Genomic DNA, 17,187 nt, shown 5'->3' with positions numbered 1-17,187 from the left:
ATATATGTATATATAATATATATTACTCAGGGCACTATCCTGAGTAATTTAGGAGCTTGAATCTTGCTGGAAGTTGATGGGAATTTGGGTCCTCAGTCTAAACTGACTCATGGACTTGGGCGTATCTCTCTGTTTTAGATACATCCAGAAGTAACATGCTTGTACATTAGTGAGAGCTAACAAACTTAATTGAAAGGCTAAATTTAAGACTAGTTTTTTGCAGGATAAGGGCCAGGGAATTTGACTTGATGGTAAGAATTATCTTTGTGCTATATATGTGAATTTGATTTTATCCTTTTTTAGCTCAGCTTGCTCATTTCTGATAGCTCTGCTTTCAGACTAAATGCTTTGCAATGCTATGAACAATATTTGCACACTCCCTTCTCACAGTTAGCCAGCCACTCCTCTTTCTACTCCGAGTGCCAAATGAGATAGTGACATGCTCCAGAAGATAAACTGCATTCTTATTTACCCCGTTTTGTCATCCTTCCTCATCCTTTTCTGGTATGTAAGCTGCAAGGTCTCCTAAAGGACTGGAATAAATGATATAGCACTTACTAAACTTTGCCTTTTTTATGAATTATCTTCTGTCCACAGCGGAAGGTGACGTTCCTGCCTTCAGAAACAGTCTTGGTTTTTGTCCTTGGCGGAGGCAGAGTAGGGGGGACCGTTGGAAATGGGAATTCTATCCACCAGAGGTGAGAGAAAGAAATGGCAAAAGTTAGCATCTCATTATTGAGCCTTAGTCATTCCAAAACTCTTTCACAGAATTACATTATCATCATCTAAGGAGCCTTAAAAGTTTTAATTTAAAAATGCCTCCTACTGAGCAATTCTTGGGTAGACATATAACAGTATTCATATGCAAAGATAACAATTTTATAAACATGTAAACTGACAGAGAGGGATAAAAAAATCAACTTGCCTGCTTCATATATATAGAAGAGCCTATGTTCAGTATATGAACAGTCTGCTAGGATATATGGGTTTGTAATTATCAGACTGCATCTTTGCATTAATCTGGTGTAAAAAAACACCTCTGCACTGGAGAAGGAGGTACTAGTTGCACGGTACATCTTCTTAAGGCCAGTAGGTATTTATCTGAAGCTTAATTCCACAGCTGCAGTAACTTGACCTGATCCTGCATTAGTCCCTTATCTGGATTCATAAAACTGAGACTAGATAAGGTGATTAACATACTTTATCTCCTTTTCTGCAGAGCAGCTCAAGTCCAGCTGTGCTTGAGATGTCATTTGTCTTGTTTATGTCCCATCACTGCCTCAGGAACTGGACTGCATCTCTGATCTCTGAATTTAACACATCAGCATCTCACTTCCTCAATTGGGTCCGAAACGGAAGCAGTCTGAGGCACACGGAGTAGTTGTGTTTTCAGAAACTCCCTATCATTGATTCAGTTAAACTAGAGAAGAATGGGACAGTTTAATGTCCTAGTCCACAAATCTTTAAACATAAAAGCTGCTTCCTGTTTCCAAGCCTTGATCTTGGCTTAAATAGATGAGGCCATCTCTGCTATGCTTCTCATTAGAGCTGGATGGGGCTAGTCACTTGCATCCACTGATCTCCAGTGTGGAATTAAGATCCTGCCTATCCCTGCAGCAAATGCTGCTTAACTTTTACCTCCTCCCTCTGTGCAAAACCCACCAAGAATCCCAGAAGAAAAGTTGGATACCGTAGCAGAAGTCACAGGTAGATGGACAGTGCTTTTTCATCAACTTCCTGCGTTTCTCGCAGAAACCTTTTTGTGCCCATGACGGGCACATAAATAATCTGTCTTTACATCCTGAAAGGGAAGGAGACAAGGCATTAGAGGGAGTAGGGTAGACCGTTCCTTCTGAGAAACAAATTGACATTTCACCTAAATCAGATCATTCAATCTAAATGGCAGAGCTGGGACAGGAAAGAATCTAAAACCAGAAGTACAATAAATAGAGCAGGGTGCCATTATTACATGAGCAGTGGGCTAGATATTGAGCTACTTTCACGCAGGAACATCAGTGATTCAAGAGAGTTGCTATTTCTAAGTCCTACACTAGGTAATGTTTGAAGAGGAGCAGGCAGACGTGTCAGAGCTTGAGAGAACCTTGCCGCAGCCTGTTTGGTTTGCGGAGGGTTTTGTCATCTTGTATTAATACATCTGAGTCCAGCCAAAAGAGTAATTAATAGCTATTTGCCTTCCCCCTTCCTTTCCACGCGACCTTTTCCTTTCCCCTTTGTGCCCCTGATGCTTGCAAATGTCTAAATCCAAGTCCGGGCTCTCCACTGCTCAAATTGACCTTTTATTCTTGTATAAACCACGGTACAAAAGGCCCAATGAGTCCATGCCCAGGGCTGGTTGCTGGGCTGGAGCGTAATGAGAACGGGCTGCGTGAGAACACAGACGGTGCCTGTGCCTCTGCTGGAGCAGCTCCGAGCAGGCTGAGGGTGCAGAGCGGACCGACCCCTCTGAAACCCTTTCTCAGAACTGCCATCTGGGGAGGAGGGAACATGAAGTCTGTAAGACTTCCAGCCTCCTGTCTATCACATTTGAAGCTCATAGTGCTGGAAACGGACAATGTGAAGCCTCCTTTTAGCTCTATTCTGCGTAAAAAGGAGTAAGGTCCCTCCTGCATACTGCTCACTGGCTTACTGCCTAGTCCTGCCAAACAACGAGGGTCTAACACCACGAGAGCTCCACAAGATCCAACTGACATTTTAGGCAACACTTCTTTACACAGAGGAGCCCAGAGCACCTCTTCCCTTACCTTCAAGTCTGCCTTTCTTACCATAAAGTCTGTGAATTCCCCAGACTTCGTCTTGAGAGATGGTCTTTTTCCCAGTTAAAGTGGCGTTGATGTGCATGAGGGCATTGGGGTTCAGGGAGTGCATGAGTCCTAAGGCATGTCCTATTTCGTGAGCTGCTACATGTACCAGATCTGTAAGCCAGACACCTGGAAGAGAAATGGAAAAAACAGGTGGCATTGTGTGGAGAAGTAGATTTGCTAATACTAGTGTAAAACCGGAGGAAGTATTTTAGCACTAGGATGGTATGGTCTTAGCAAAGGTTGCCCCAGTTTCATCTTCTCTGTAGCCGCTTGGGTGCAAATACATGAGCCAATTATTTCCACGTGCTTCTAATTTCAAACAGCTGGACACAGCACAGCAATGCCAGACTACAGGAAGACTGCGCTGAAAGAACAGCATTTGAAATGACGGCAAGTGCCCTGTGTAATACTTATTTACTCTTGTCAGCTTTCTGCTAACTTTCCCACAGCCCTGAGCTGTAACTGGAAGTGGCTGTTTGGGAATGAGATTGCTAGCTGGAATATTCCGGTCTGAAAAAGTCTCCAACTGACTTCTGCATCCCCTACAGCCTATAGGTCAAACTCAAGTTTCTTGGTAGCACCCTGGAGCCTGCTTCCAGCAGAGACGGATTTGAACTGAGGGATGACTCCCAGGAGGTGTTATTACTGACAACTATCTTGGTATCTTGCACAATTACAGGCCACAAGAATCTCACACAGTTCCTGTGTTAAATCCAACTGCTTATGGGAAGAAAGCATCTGAAAGGGGTAGTATGCACATGTGCTTTTCAGTACATTAAATAGGAATCCCTAGTGGGTGGACTGTTTTTGGGCTCTTCCTAAAGACTTCTGCTAAATCTCTCTGATGTGACTTGGAAGAACAATGATTTTATTCTACTTTGCTCCCATCCTTCTTTATGCCAATAAAGAAGGCTAATTCAGCTTTGGAAAGAGAAGCAGTTGTTGTAAACAAGTAGTAATTGTCTCAGCCTCACACGGGCCTTCTGAAGTGTGAAGTGTTACTACTGTATCACAAAGGCAACTGAATTGTATGCAAATCAATTGCATGACCGTCTCTAGATAAAAGACTGGAGTTACACTGTCACGATAGAGAGTCAGTGGCAGAACTGGTGCTCAGGACTCTTGATTTATTCCATAATCTTAGTAAAACTTCACTAAGAATCAAGTTTTGCAAGTGTCTATGGTTGCTTCAACAGCTGCTTGCAGAAAACCACAGGCTAGGAAAATACCTTGTTCCCTGCTAACTCTGTAACTTCGAGGTATAGGTTTGTTACCAAACTCTTTGATTTTTATTATCCCTGACAAACATTGCCGTTTGATATAGTTAGCGGACTTGAGAAGTTTGATGGAGAAGGGAATCTTTTCAAAGCTGAGTATTTTACGAAATGTAATCTGATCAGTTGTCTTCATAATACACACTGACATTCTTGTTTAAAAATCATCTCTCCTAGGTCTTTGTCCCTAGATCTTACCTGTTGCTGTGCTTTAGAAAACAAGAAGCATAGGAGAAGTCCCTCTATGTCTCCTCTCCTCTCTTTTTATTTGGTGAAAAGCAGAATATCTTACTTTCAAAAAAAGTACCGAGTTAGTCATTAATATGAACTGAATTTGCTTGTTAATTGGGGACCATCTGCTTTTAATTTAAATTTAGTTTTGATATTGTGTACAAAAAAAAAAATCAAGGAAAAAAAATACTAAGTTATAAGTAACACAGACATTTTTAGGTGCCCACAACCCCAAAAATGACTCCAGCCCCAGAAAAACTAAAATGTACAAAGCCATGCCAGCAAGTTGAAGTGATAGAACATGGCCCTTCTCAGGGAAGCACCTGCCTGGGCAGAAGCCAGATGTAATTATTGAGTATGCAGCTGAACTATTGAGTAAGTCCACTGAACTATTCAGAAAGAAATGGCACTGCCACTAAACATGGTCCCTTACAGCAGGTCAGTCACAGGACAGCAAGACCAACAACTTCCAAAACTACAGAACATCACAACCGTTTCTGTTGTCTCTTTCCCACAGTAGGTAAATCCCAGAACAAAAACTAAAATCCTACAGGCATTAATTATGTGCTCCCTGAGACGTGTGTTACCTTTTTTCCAGCTGAACCGGGTATTCCCCAATATCCAGTATTCATGGTCATCAAAATGGATTTCCCCGTTGGGTGGGAAGAAAGCATGGGCAAGTTCCCCTGTTGTTCCATCAAAGCAGTGGTGAATGAGAGACTCCAGACAGTCTGTGTGATTGATAGAGTAGAAGCCTGTGAAAAAAAGCAGCAGATTTAGTGTATCGACCAGGGTAAGCCTGTCCAGGACACAGACATCTGTAAACTTGTGGTTTACTGAAAAAAAAAATAAAAATCTGTGATGGTATCCCACATGTTTTCCAACCTACAGAGCCACAAAAGGAAGAATGCAAAGCAATTGTCAGGACTGATGGCTATGTGATGCAAACTACACTCAGCCTTGTGGTGACCCTGGATCTAGAGCTGTTTCCAATGGACACAAATGAGCCTACTTTTCAGAAAGGAATGTTGAGCTCTTTTTGCAACATCACATGGAAATTTTTTAATTTTTTTTTTTCGGAGAGAACTTGGACAGTGAGATGATAACCCCAGGATGTAATTGTTCCATTTTAAATGTAAATAAACAGATAGCCTTAGAGTCATAGCTGCTTGTCCTCTTTTTGACAGCATCATGATAATGTCACAGTGTACCCTGCATCCACTGGAACTGGGCCACCTGGAGCTCACACGTGGTAGCAAGACAGGCCCTTGGGAAGGCGTTTCTTGTGCTTCTGAGTAGCGTCATGCAACAGGAGAGCGAAGAGCAAGTTGCGAAATAATGGTAACTCTGCTGGTTATCTCAATACTGCTGCCATCTGCACAGGAAATAATTATTTCACACAGACCGGGAAGACTTTACATCTGGGGTTGAGACTGAGCAGAGAATGCCTCAGCACTAACATGTTTCCAGGCCTGAGAAACTCAGGGAGTTAGTACTGCATAGCAATACAGGGGCAAGGAAAGGGAGGAGAGAGAGGACAGAGAAAAGATGGTGCTCCGACAGGATCAACAGAAGGGAGACAAAAACCATCAAGAAGCTGGAATCCATCACCTGCCTTTGGCTCTGTGTGACCTTGGCTATGGCATTTCGCCTTTCAATATTCAGTTTCCCCATCTATGGGATAGAGATAATCCTGTCCCAGGGGCAAGTGTTGAGGGTTAATTCTTGTCAAATACCTAAAAATTCCTGACTGGAAGATTCACAAAAAGTGTTAATTATGGTATTAACAGTTCCTTAGAGCAAATAAAAGTAGTTTCTTTACCTGACTAAAGGTAAACGCTGCCCCAGTCCTTATCCAAGAGGCCCTGCTGAGCCCACACAGCAAAGGAGGGCTATCTCCTGCCTCCAAACTTCTGGTTTACATACGGGAACTCCACAAGTCCCCCACGGAGTTAACATACACAACAGTGTCCTGTCAGCGCAGGAGCCCGTGTGGTCTTACCTATTTTCAAGTCACTAGCTACGTGGCGTGGCACTTCTCGGAAGCTGAATGGTGAAACTTCGCTCCACATTCGGAACGCAGCCGCTAGTCCCTTGCGAGTGTCCCTGGCATTTATGAGGTTTCTTGGGAAGGAGAGGATTCTGTAGGGACACAGAACAACTTCTTTCCCGTCTCAAACATCAGCTGAAGGCTCTCAAGGCTGCATCAGACAATCAAGTCTTTCCATTCACTCTAATAGCTTCAAAACAAGAGTAGCTTGAAGTGAACGTTAAGAATCTTTAATAAAACCCCCACAAGGACTAATATATTACTGAGATTCTTTACAGTCACATGTTCTGGGCTACAGCTTTTGTCCCTCCTCAAGCACATCATTTTAGACAAGGTTCTCTTGGAAGACTATTTTTATCCTAGTATCTCACAGTCAGTTGTGCAGCGCTGCTAGAAAAGGCAACAACTGCATTTCAGCAGCAGGTAACTCCTATTCCTAACACACAGGCTACAATGTACGCTCATACAGTGAATTACAATACTCTCAGGCAGAACTTTTGAAAGAGAGTTCCAAAGAATATCAAAGGTTTGATAGTAAAACAAGTTATTTCCTTTGAGAAAAAAACCCATCACTTGGGAGAGAGACTCGAAAGAGGTTTTTGCTTAGGCCACAAGTAGAGATACAGCTGAACTGTAAGAAAACTACTGGTGCAGGATGGCAGAACCCCTGTTTGTACCATGGAAATGTACAGATGGCTCCTAGAAACTTACCTTGTCCCAAAAGAAGATCTGCATTCAGGAAATTGCCTGAAGCGTAGCAATTGGGAAAAGGTGTGTATATTCTGCTATCCCCTCTGGTTGTTTTTTAGCTATGCTGTTTATGTTCTCCCTTCGTCCCAGCACATCCTAAAGGGAGCAGAAGGTTTCGTATCAAGCCAGGCTGTTAACGAGTGTAAACCTGGACAACTAAGACTATCATGAGGCTTATGTTTGGGATGAACATAAAGGGAGGTATGTTCGCTACTCCATGTGAAGGAGTCGGGTTCATGCCACCCACTCATTCTTTGTCTTACAGGCAGAACTAACTCCTGCTGTCCACCGGAAAGTCAACGTGTACTGATCAGCACTGCAGCATCACCCACTGAACAACGCAACAACCACCACCGCACATCGAGCAAATAAAGCCAGCGACAGCTAGAAGGAGACGTCTGTGTAACTGACGGTGTATCAGCTACCTAGAGAAGAGAGGTAACTGCGGCATCAGCCACACCTTGCAAATTATCTTCCTGGCCTGCATTTGGTGACCTTGAGATACTCCCCCCTCCTGCTTCTGTTGAGAAGAAAGGGGTTAGCGCAGAGTTCTGAGACAGATGCAACTGCTGCTGTCCTTCTGCCCACCCCACTTGCCCTCCTCACTCCTTACCTCCACTGCCTCAGGCAAACCCACTGCAAACATAGCTCAAAATGCTTTCCTTTCCTCTTTGCTGGTGACAGAAAACTCTCCCACCCGTTACAGTCACAGTCTGGCCAGTTTTCCAGAGCTGGAGTGTGAGAGAGACCCTCACAGCTCCATAACCATGTCCTCAGCTCAAAGCCAAGAAAAAACTGCAACACACATTGCTGCTGCTGGAGGCTGCTTTCAAGCTTTTTCAGAAATCCGGCGTCACCTGCCATTCAAGCCGCTGCGGTTTAACAGTTAGTGACTGCAGCTCTCTTGAGAGGTCAGGTTTGGGGCTTGCTCTGTACTTTAAAGTCAGGAGTGGCTGGAGTTAGCAGCCACATTAAAAGGACATTTGTTATCACATAAGACATTGAAAAAAACCCCAGGTTTAGCTCCTGTGTCTCCAGGAAGGTGCAAACTCTCAGCCAGGAGTGAACAACAGCCGCTTCTTCAGACAAACCTCCAAGACTCCTGCTAGTCTGAGGTTTCCCGTGACAGTCTGAGTCTACCTGCCAGTGCTCATCTTATGAAACTGTTTCCAAGGGGATTCCCTGAACCTCATTCTGTCTGAACTCATGTTAGCTCTCCCGAAAAATATTCAACAATGCCATTAATATCTTCCCAGAGAGAAAAAGCATCTTTTCAGGATGCTGCCACCACAGCCCATCGCGCTGGACAGTTTCAGGGGCTGTTCAGCCACTGCAAAAGTAAGGAAGAGAGCTGCTCCAAGGCGGAACACCAAACAGGATTGACATTATCTTACGCCAGCAGTAAAGCCAGACAGCAATGAGAAATTGTTCAGTGTGAGAATCCATAGGATTCCATCAACTTTGGCTCTGAACAGCCTGCTTCTTGAAAGGAGTACTAGCATTGCATGTTTACATAGCTCCATCACATCAAAACCAGACCGCTCTATGGCTGTATGGTACTGCTGAAATGCTCGTTCTGAGCAGTCGTAAACCCAGCTGGAAATCAGTAATCTGGACAGCCACTTTTCCTTGGCAGAAAGGTCTGAATCTCACCCTAGAATTGCCAAGGGCTTTTTATTGTTTGTTTGTTAGTAATCTAAGAGTTGGCATCCTTTCCCAAAGACAACAGGGAGAAAGAGCTTCCTAAAAGCACTCAGCACTAACCGAGTTCTGTCCTGAAATCACAGAACCTTTCCACAGCAATTTCCCTCCGTGCTGATTTAGGTTCATACGGAACTTTTAAAAATACCAGCGTGACAGAGTTAGTATTCAATTCACTACCTTCTGAGGGAAATCTCTAGCTCTGGGAAGCCTATCTGCCTGAAGCCTGAATCTGCCCCTGAACAGTTAATTTTACTATAAGTAGTCTCAGCACGCAGCCATACCTACTACCTGCTTCCAACGCAGTGACCATCATAGAATCGGTATGGTTGGAAGACACCTCAATGCTTGTGGTTGGAAGGGACCTCTAAGGGTCATTGAGTCCACGATCCACAGCTGAGGCGAGAGGTGTAGCATTTGTAGAAATTCTTCCTACTTTAGAGTGGCTTTAGCAGCTCTCCACTCACTAGCAAATGGATTAGCAATATTCATATAGTCAATATCTATATACCCATGGCAGGAAAAACTCACATCCCAGTATCACTTAGAAAATGCTAACTCTTAGGGCTACTGCAAGTCCGTACTTGTATGTCAAGTTGAAGTGGTCCCATTTCAAGTGCCCTGGTGTGATCGTGTATCGTTTTCTCCGTGCTGGAGGCCGAGGTGGGAAAGCTGGACTGTGCAAAGCAGAGGCACTCACTCCATGAAGACCAGGTGATGTGGCATCTTCCTTAAAAGACAAAACAGGAGGTTGAAAGAGATGGGAGAGACTGCAGGATTGAACACCGTAAAAGAAAAATTACCAGCTATGGAGCATTTGGAGGCTGAGGAGCAGAACTGGTCCTCCCTTATGGGCGTCCAGGAGACAAGACCAGTGCATCAGTTGGTCAGTGCTTTGCAAAGTATGCCTGTTCCGAGCGGGCTGAACAAAACCAAGACAGAACAAAAGAGAGGCTATACTGTGAGGAGTTCTTGGGGCATGTCTTAGATCAGACGTGCAAGGAAAGGAAGGGAGCAGCACACTCCTCAACACTGGAGCACAGAGGATTAGTGCTGTAGGCTCCTTTGAGCTGCTGCGTAATTCCAGAATAGGGCACTGCAGCCACTCCGCTCTCCTCTCGGAGTGCGGCACAGATGGAGCAGAAATGAGGCCTCGGTAGGCTTCTGGCCACGGTGAGTGCTGCAGCTCTTCCTGGAAAGTTTTCATTTCCTTTTCACTTTGCTATTGCTCTCCAGCCTCACCACAGAAGAAATGAAATACTGGACAAATGAGTAAAACAGGCAACTCTTTGTGCAGAGAGCTCTTTATAGAGCTGCGCTGTGGATCTGAAATGCCTTCAAAGTAAATAGGAGCCCTGGAAACCCTGGAGTGCATTTAAAATCATCATACAGTAAAAGACATCAAATTCCATGACACGTCTGACTCAAAACTATAAAAGCCTTTTAGTCCTGAGTAGTGGAGGTAAAAGAACGGGACCCAACACGGTTCTCTAGAAGTCTACCCGCTCTGCCGCCCCTTTTCAGGACTAAGACACTGAATATCTCTGGGTCTTCTTTGCTCCAGAGGCACCAAGACACTAAGCAATATGCGCAGTGGCAATTTTACAAAAGCTGCACCAGTACGAGTTCAGCCTCGCAGCACATTCTACAGAAAGCAAGAGCTGTCTTCATGTTACTCATGGAAGAGCTGAGGCTCTGAAAGTCAAAACAGCATATCCCTGGTCTCACAGCAAGCCAATGGTAAGAAAAGACAAGAAGCCTGAAGCAACAACTGCCAGATACTGCCCAAATCACCGGCATCTCTCCATGACCACAGCTAGCCGTGACTGGTAACAGGCTGAGGGACTCTAGATAAACAGGAAACCAATCTCTCCTGCTCATGTCTGTGAGCCATACTAGCTTCTATCTTCTAATCCCAGTATCTTTCTTTCCTAGAAGGACAGCCTTTTCGTCTTTCTTCCAGCTCAGCTGTGGGTCTGACTTCACAATTTGAAATCAGCAGAGTCTTTGAATGTAAGGAATGCAAGGGCCATAGAACGTCACCTGTGAGACGGAGAGATGCTAACTAATACCTTACCTTCTAAGCTGCAAGCTTTTGGCAGGGTATTTGATCACATTTCTGGGAGCCTTCAGATGCCAATTTGCTCTTGAAAGAACACACAGGATCACTTTTCACTTTAAACCTTTGTCACTTTGTTTGCTGTATTAAGGGATCTGGCGGAGGAACTCATCCTTTTTGGTTGGCTCAGCTCAAGGCCGAGCCCCTTCTTCACCAAGGCACGTGTGATGCGAGTACACTGGCTCTTGTCCCTCTCCCTTCACCTCCAGTAGCTTCTACCTCTGATTCTGCTCTGAGAATGCCATGTTCCCTTGATACGAAATGAAAATTTTGCATCCTTTTGAACAGCACAGACAAGGTGGAGGATCAGTTAGCCTGCATATCAATGATCTGCTGGAGCTGTAAGAGAAGCCTGGAGAAGATTAGCTCATAATTACAGGATAATACTGTATTTTCCTTTTTTTTTTTCCCCAGTTCTTTCATGTAGGGTAGAATTAGGCAAATCCTTTCTGCCTTTGTTGTTTTCTCTGATTCCTTGCCAGTATTGGGGCTGATGATTACACATTTGTTCTGGCATCAGTCAGGAATAGCCCAGAATTGATAGTACTGTGAATTCTCAATCAGTCTATGGGCTCTGAGGCGGGAGACCTGATAACTTATGATGGGATGAGGTAAGGTATTAACACTCTTCAGTAGCTGCCTATCCTTGTGATAGGTGCTCCTACTCCTTAGCAAAGCCAGCAGAACACGCAGAACATACTTGCCTCTCTAATTCACAGCCCAACTGGTGCCATTTCCAGTTTATGGTAACACAGCGAGCGGTAAGCTGCATAGGCTGAGTAATGGACAGTGCCCGTTCTGCCTCCTCTGCCACTGGGCAACAAATTACACCAGCATAGGGTGAAATCCTGAGGCTTTTCTTAAAGCCCCCTGGGTATCAGCAGAGGAAAATTAGATAGAAACAGCCTGCTGCCTCAAGGGAGAAAAATTACTATCTTTTTTACAGCCATTGAACTTAAAACCCTAAGGCCGTAAGTGCTGAACAAGCAAAGGGGGAAAAAAAACCAACCCAAACATCTGCATCCCTAGTGAGCTTATCCTCAAAATACAAACCAAAGTAAGGGTGACTCAGGTCCAACAGCAATCACCGAAACCTGTATCTGACCCAGTCACTAGAGCAAGAAGGGTGCAGAGGGTTGAGTTCTCTTGCTCAAATATTCCGCTCAGTCTCTGTTCTAATCTAGTCTGTGTTCCACCTTCTGCTGGTGCAAGAGCATACTTCTCAGTAAGGATGTGTTGCAAAACGAAGTGAGGAAGGGTGGGGTACCACACATATGCTGTAGCTCAGATGTAGGGTTCTGAGAGAAATGGAATGACCTAGTTAAAAATTTCACAGTGTCATCTGGATCAAAGGGTCTGTCTGGATGCCAGAGAACCAAGACTATGGGAATACTCAAAGTGGAGAAGAGGTCAGCCGCTCCCAGAAGGAAACCCACTCGACTGTGGGTTAAGGTTGCAAACATTCACAAAGCTTGGGAGGTACCAGGAGGACAGGTCTTCCAATTCTCTCAACAACTGCGATCGACACCAGCACATACAGAGATAAAGGCAGACATGGCCAACATCCCTGCTTTACATTATTTGCCCAGCTCCATTAATTTACTTCACTGAGTTGTAATGAATGTAATTCATTCCCCTCTCGTTCTCCTAGTCGTGCAGTTCCCCTCTCAAACTAAATAGAAACATAACTCTGTGACTTAATACCAATTAGTAAGAGCCCTGAGCATGTGATGCAAACAACGGGTGCTATTGCCAAGATCTTCATAAACACAAACAGCAGGAGAGGATGCGAGCACTTAGAGAAGACTGGGGTTTTTATAAAATTAAAAGCTAAAATTAAGCTAAAAGCAAAAATGAAGATCAGCTTCTGAGAGTCGCAGAGCTATTCGCCCTGAATACCAGTCTGTCCCAGCGTACGTTGCTAATGGATGGACCTTGAAAGAGAGTTAATATCAGCTAATAGTTTCTGTAGGTCCAGCGTTAACTCCTAGTTTAGATCTTACACCATGAGCCCTGCCTCTGGAGTTCCTAGGAAAGCTCAGCTGCTACGGAAAGTCGGAATATATGCATGCCACATCATACTAGGCTGGGAAAGCAGAGGTACTCAGAAGAACAGCCAAAGCTCTGAGGGAAAACAACCCAAATCTTTTGTGCATTCACTGGTTGGTTGGGTTGCTTGCAAGCTGCATATGCATCTCTGAATCTGATTCTACTTGGATGCATAATTACCCTTTAGGATCCTTTGCAAAAAGGGACACAAACAGCCCTGAACAGATCTCGTTGTCGTAATATTTATATAGTTTAGATTGCTTCCTGAATGTATCTGTCTTCTAAAAAGAATACACATGAACATGTATTTGATATCCCCACTCCCCTTTCGAGCATTTGAGAATTAGATCCTTTCTCCTACCTGACTGTTCTGAACTGCAGCTCCAGCTGGATCTCCCACGATAGCCAGCAAAGCCACCACAGGGAATATGCATAAAAATCCCACAATAGTTCTACAGCCATTGCTCTTTTTCTTGTCAACTGAGAGGAAGCTCTTCCTTCTGTTTGCAGAAAGTTGTTCTACTTGATCCATGTCGTTCTTTAACGCTTTTTAGGAGGAGATGTGACAGATACTAAGACATTCTCTTCTCAGAGTGGATTGGTAATCCTTTTGCTCACAGTTGCATTTGGAGCATTTGTGAGTAGCCCTGCAGTTACTGCCAAAATTGTGCAGAACCACTAGTGTTTTAGAAAGCTCTAAAAAAATAAAAAAAATAAAAAAAAAAGAGTAGACTTTACATTAAGCTTCCTTCCAATGTGCCAAAGATTCTCTCAGCCTCTGCCAAGCCGTATCATATTACTGCAGCTGAAAGTCGGGCTGGCGGAGGAAAAGCAGCAAAGTGAAACAAGCTGGGATGGACATGAACTCTTTTCTTTAACTGACTGTATAATCAACAGAGGACAAATCTGCAGTTGTCAGCTTTATGTAATGAAAAAAAATTGGGGGAGGGGGCAGCAAAAGGAATCCAGAAGCCAGCATCATGCCCTTGGAATGTTTCATTAGGGATGCTTAATGCTAGAAGAGCTGTCATTTGTCTTCAGGAGCAGAATGAAAAATGAGATGCTGTGAGAGAGCAGGCAGGGCTTCTCTGCTTAGGAGATTCTGGTCAGGGAGTTTACAAACTCAGACAAAAGTAAACATCAACTCCCTCTTCCATGAAACTTGGCAAGTGACCTGCAAATTTCTTGTGTGCTTGGGAGCTACCCAGTAAAGGGTTACCACGCTGAGAAACACAACTATTTTCAGAATCAAACTGATTTTGGGTACCTCAGCTCCAGGATGTCAGAAAGACTGACTTGGAGAAATGGTCAGTTTTGTCTTGAGCTGTTAAGGTTCTGGAGGGCACCTCCAGGCTGCAGACATGGACTTTTTTCAGTTCAATTCAGGACTTTTCAAAAAGCTTACTCAGAAATTCTCAGGTTTTCAGAAACAGCTGCACTTTTCTGTCTAGGCACTAAGCGCTGGATACTCGGTGCTCCTGAGGTGGGGTGTCCTTAGCTAAACACTTCTGAGCAGAGAGAGGAAAAGGAATGGTGCCATCTCCTCATTTCACAAGCAAATGGCACGGAGGGAGCAGAGTTCTGTTGCCAGCCAGTGTAAAACATTCCTCGGGGCTGTATGAAGCACTTGAAAGGTTTCAGAAACTTCTTGACCTTTTAATAATGAAAAATGGTTTCATTTGATTTCTTTTTTTCCCTAGTTCATAATCAAGCTTGTGACATTTTATAAGTTTCATGTATTTTCCGACTAAAGCTGGCCTGGAGCTTTTAAACAACTCAAAAATAGGACCAACGAGTCCATGTACAATTTCATGCAAATTTTCTTTTTCGATTTTCACCAAGCTCCCCCCTGGAGCAAAAACATGCTTTCGCAGAGAGTGGACAAAGTGCAGCAGTTGTTCAGATACCACGTGAAGGATAAAATAAGGAGTAACACGGAAGGAAGTTATGGATAGAATTACAAAGGAAAGCTGGAACTAGGAGGAAGAGAAAGAGCAGAAAGCGAGGGTACATGGCTCTAACTCCTGTGAACCAAAGCAGTCAACTGCAGCAGTCCGAGATATTGGCTCATCTCCACTGTGAGCTGCAACTTTCTAGGGATAGTTACACCTCTTCCCCAGTAGCACAGTTATAAATAAAACTGAATAAAACATGCCTGCGTGTGAGCGCTTTTTCAAAGTGCTTTGTTCGGAGCTCCAAAGAGTGGTGCAAATGCACCTCCATTTGTGGTTTAAGCTGTAGACCACAGCATGAAGTGAGAAGGTGGTAACAACACCCTCCTAAACCTACCAATGTCTCAAGTCCCCCGACCAAGTTTCTGTCTGAGTCTAGACGAGAACAGATCTGCAGAAAGACTGATTGAAAAGGGAGTCTTGAAGTAAAAACCTGCCTTGGAATGGGACTCAAAAACTTCCGCCAAGAGCTCTTCTCCAGTAAAGCAGTACTGGCTTGAAAGAAAAATACTGCTAGCAAACACAGTGCTGGAAGAACACTGAGTTTCAGTCGTGGAACTGCGTGACAGCATTAAGTGCCCCCGCCTTTCATACGGCTAGGAAGAGTCAGCAGCATTTGAAAAAGATTTTAACTCACGCACCGTTACATATGCCCTCTCCTCTTGCCAAAGTATCTGAGCATCTCACAGGCTCTCCGAGCATTTAATCTCGTATCAGTCTGGCAGGTAGGGCAGTGCTATTATCTGCACCTTACAGGTTAAGACCCGTCGTACTGCGCAGGAGAAAAGACTTGCCTGAGGTCAAGCGTGGAATCTTGCAGAGCAGGAACCTGAAATCTTCCAAGCACCCGGTTAGTGCCTTACTGTTTCTGAAGATGACTACATGACCCTGAGTTTTAAAGCATAGATTGAGCAGTCACACAACCACACAGCCTGAGGGAACTACGAATTTCCTTTGTCCCAGTGTAAAGAAAGTAAAAGTTTCTGTAAAATACATCTCAGAGCCCATACTGTATATTAGCTATTTAGCTTCTTGCGTCACATGTGGGGTGCTAATGGGAATCTTCAGCTGCAGAGATAATTCATGACCTCTGTGACATCTGGGATCCTGCTTCCCTGTCAAGGTAGCAAGCAGATTATACCTTGATGGATCAGAAGTGAGAGAGCAGGGTTTCTTGGAAAGCATGTAGTTCACATTCCCCCCATATGCTGGGAATGCGCTGCGCCCATCCACGTAGAAATTCAGTGCCTCTGCATCCAACTTTGCCAAACCACTGGCTGCAAAATGCTTTCAAAACTTTTAAAATTTAAGCCAAATATTTGCTCAGAAACCAGCTCAGCAGTAAGGCCAAGACAAACCTCAGTTATTATGGCAATGAGAGTCAGATGAGGAAAGCTCTTATGCTGAGGTATTCAGAACTTACAGATGCAAGTCGCGGAGCTAAGGGAGGCACATGAACTTAATGCTGTGCGCACTAACGGTGCTTCTAAGAAAGTCACTGTGTATCTCGGTTCTTTGGTGCACAAGCTCTGGGCAGAATCCTCAGTGTTGCTGCTGGTAAAAAGCAAAATTTCAGGTTTATACTTAGCTCATTAATACTGTGGTTGTTAAATTTCAAGCACAACTCTCTTCTGTAGATATTTTAAGGATTATTAGGACCAGAGCGCACATCTGTTGACATTTCATCCCTGTTCTCTGCCCTGGGTTAAGACTATCATGACTTTCCCAAGAGATACTTGTGCTTAAAGGACTCTCAGATGCAGCCATCAGCGGCCTTAAATCTACAGCACTTGTCAGAATTTAAGCCTCTTTCAGACACTTCAGACAACTCCCTAGACTCCCTTCTGGGAGCCAGTGTTGCCCTGTGCCAAGGGCAAGAAGCTAGTCAGAACTCTATAAAGTTTTCTCTCTGTCTTTTCCAACAGCTGAAAATATTCTCCATGCTTTCTCAGGCAGCCCGAGCCCCTGAAAAGACTGCTTTTATACAAGCGCAGAGAACTGCTGCTGTGACTTCGGAGTTCCAATGAATTTGAGAGGTCTCAGGTTCTCAAGTGCGGATATTTGGTTTGGACTACAGGCGAGAACTGTCATCCTGACTATATTTGGACAGAAAAACATTCCTGGCTTTGGTTTCTGCACAATGTCTAAAAGCAATGGAACACATTACACTTTGAGGGACTCCATATGGTGTAACAGGGAGTAGGAAAGGAAGGCAGGGTATAGAACGGACTTTGCTTTG

The 17,187-nt window shown here is 44.2% G+C and overlaps 1 protein-coding gene across 2 annotated transcripts in view; it reads right to left on the bottom strand.

Annotated features, from left to right (window-relative positions):
- Positions 1 to 13,691, bottom strand: part of MMP23B (matrix metallopeptidase 23B) — a 14,274-nt gene extending 583 nt beyond the window's left edge. Inside the window, exons 1-7 of one of the 2 annotated variants that reach the window (XM_009702817.1) lie at positions 13,358 to 13,691; positions 9,413 to 9,558; positions 6,330 to 6,469; positions 4,915 to 5,082; positions 2,784 to 2,948; positions 1,691 to 1,801; positions 559 to 685 (exon numbers count right to left, since the gene is read on the bottom strand). In XM_009702817.1, coding sequence (XP_009701119.1) covers positions 559 to 685; positions 1,691 to 1,801; positions 2,784 to 2,948; positions 4,915 to 5,082; positions 6,330 to 6,469; positions 9,413 to 9,558; positions 13,358 to 13,528 — 1,028 coding nt within the window. In that variant the 5' untranslated portion in view covers positions 13,529 to 13,691. The remainder of the gene's footprint in view (positions 1 to 558; positions 686 to 1,690; positions 1,802 to 2,783; positions 2,949 to 4,914; positions 5,083 to 6,329; positions 6,470 to 9,412; positions 9,559 to 13,357) is intronic. The other variant, XM_009702819.1, reaches the window with a different exon arrangement.
- Between the last annotated feature and the right edge of the window lie 3,496 nt (positions 13,692 to 17,187).

This window comes from Cariama cristata, unplaced genomic scaffold (assembly GCF_000690535.1).
Source record: "Cariama cristata isolate BGI_N322 unplaced genomic scaffold, ASM69053v1 scaffold3946, whole genome shotgun sequence".
Taxonomy (NCBI): Eukaryota; Metazoa; Chordata; class Aves; order Cariamiformes; family Cariamidae; genus Cariama; species Cariama cristata.
Note: the sequence above shows the minus strand (reverse complement) of the source record. Positions and strands in the feature narration are given on the sequence as shown.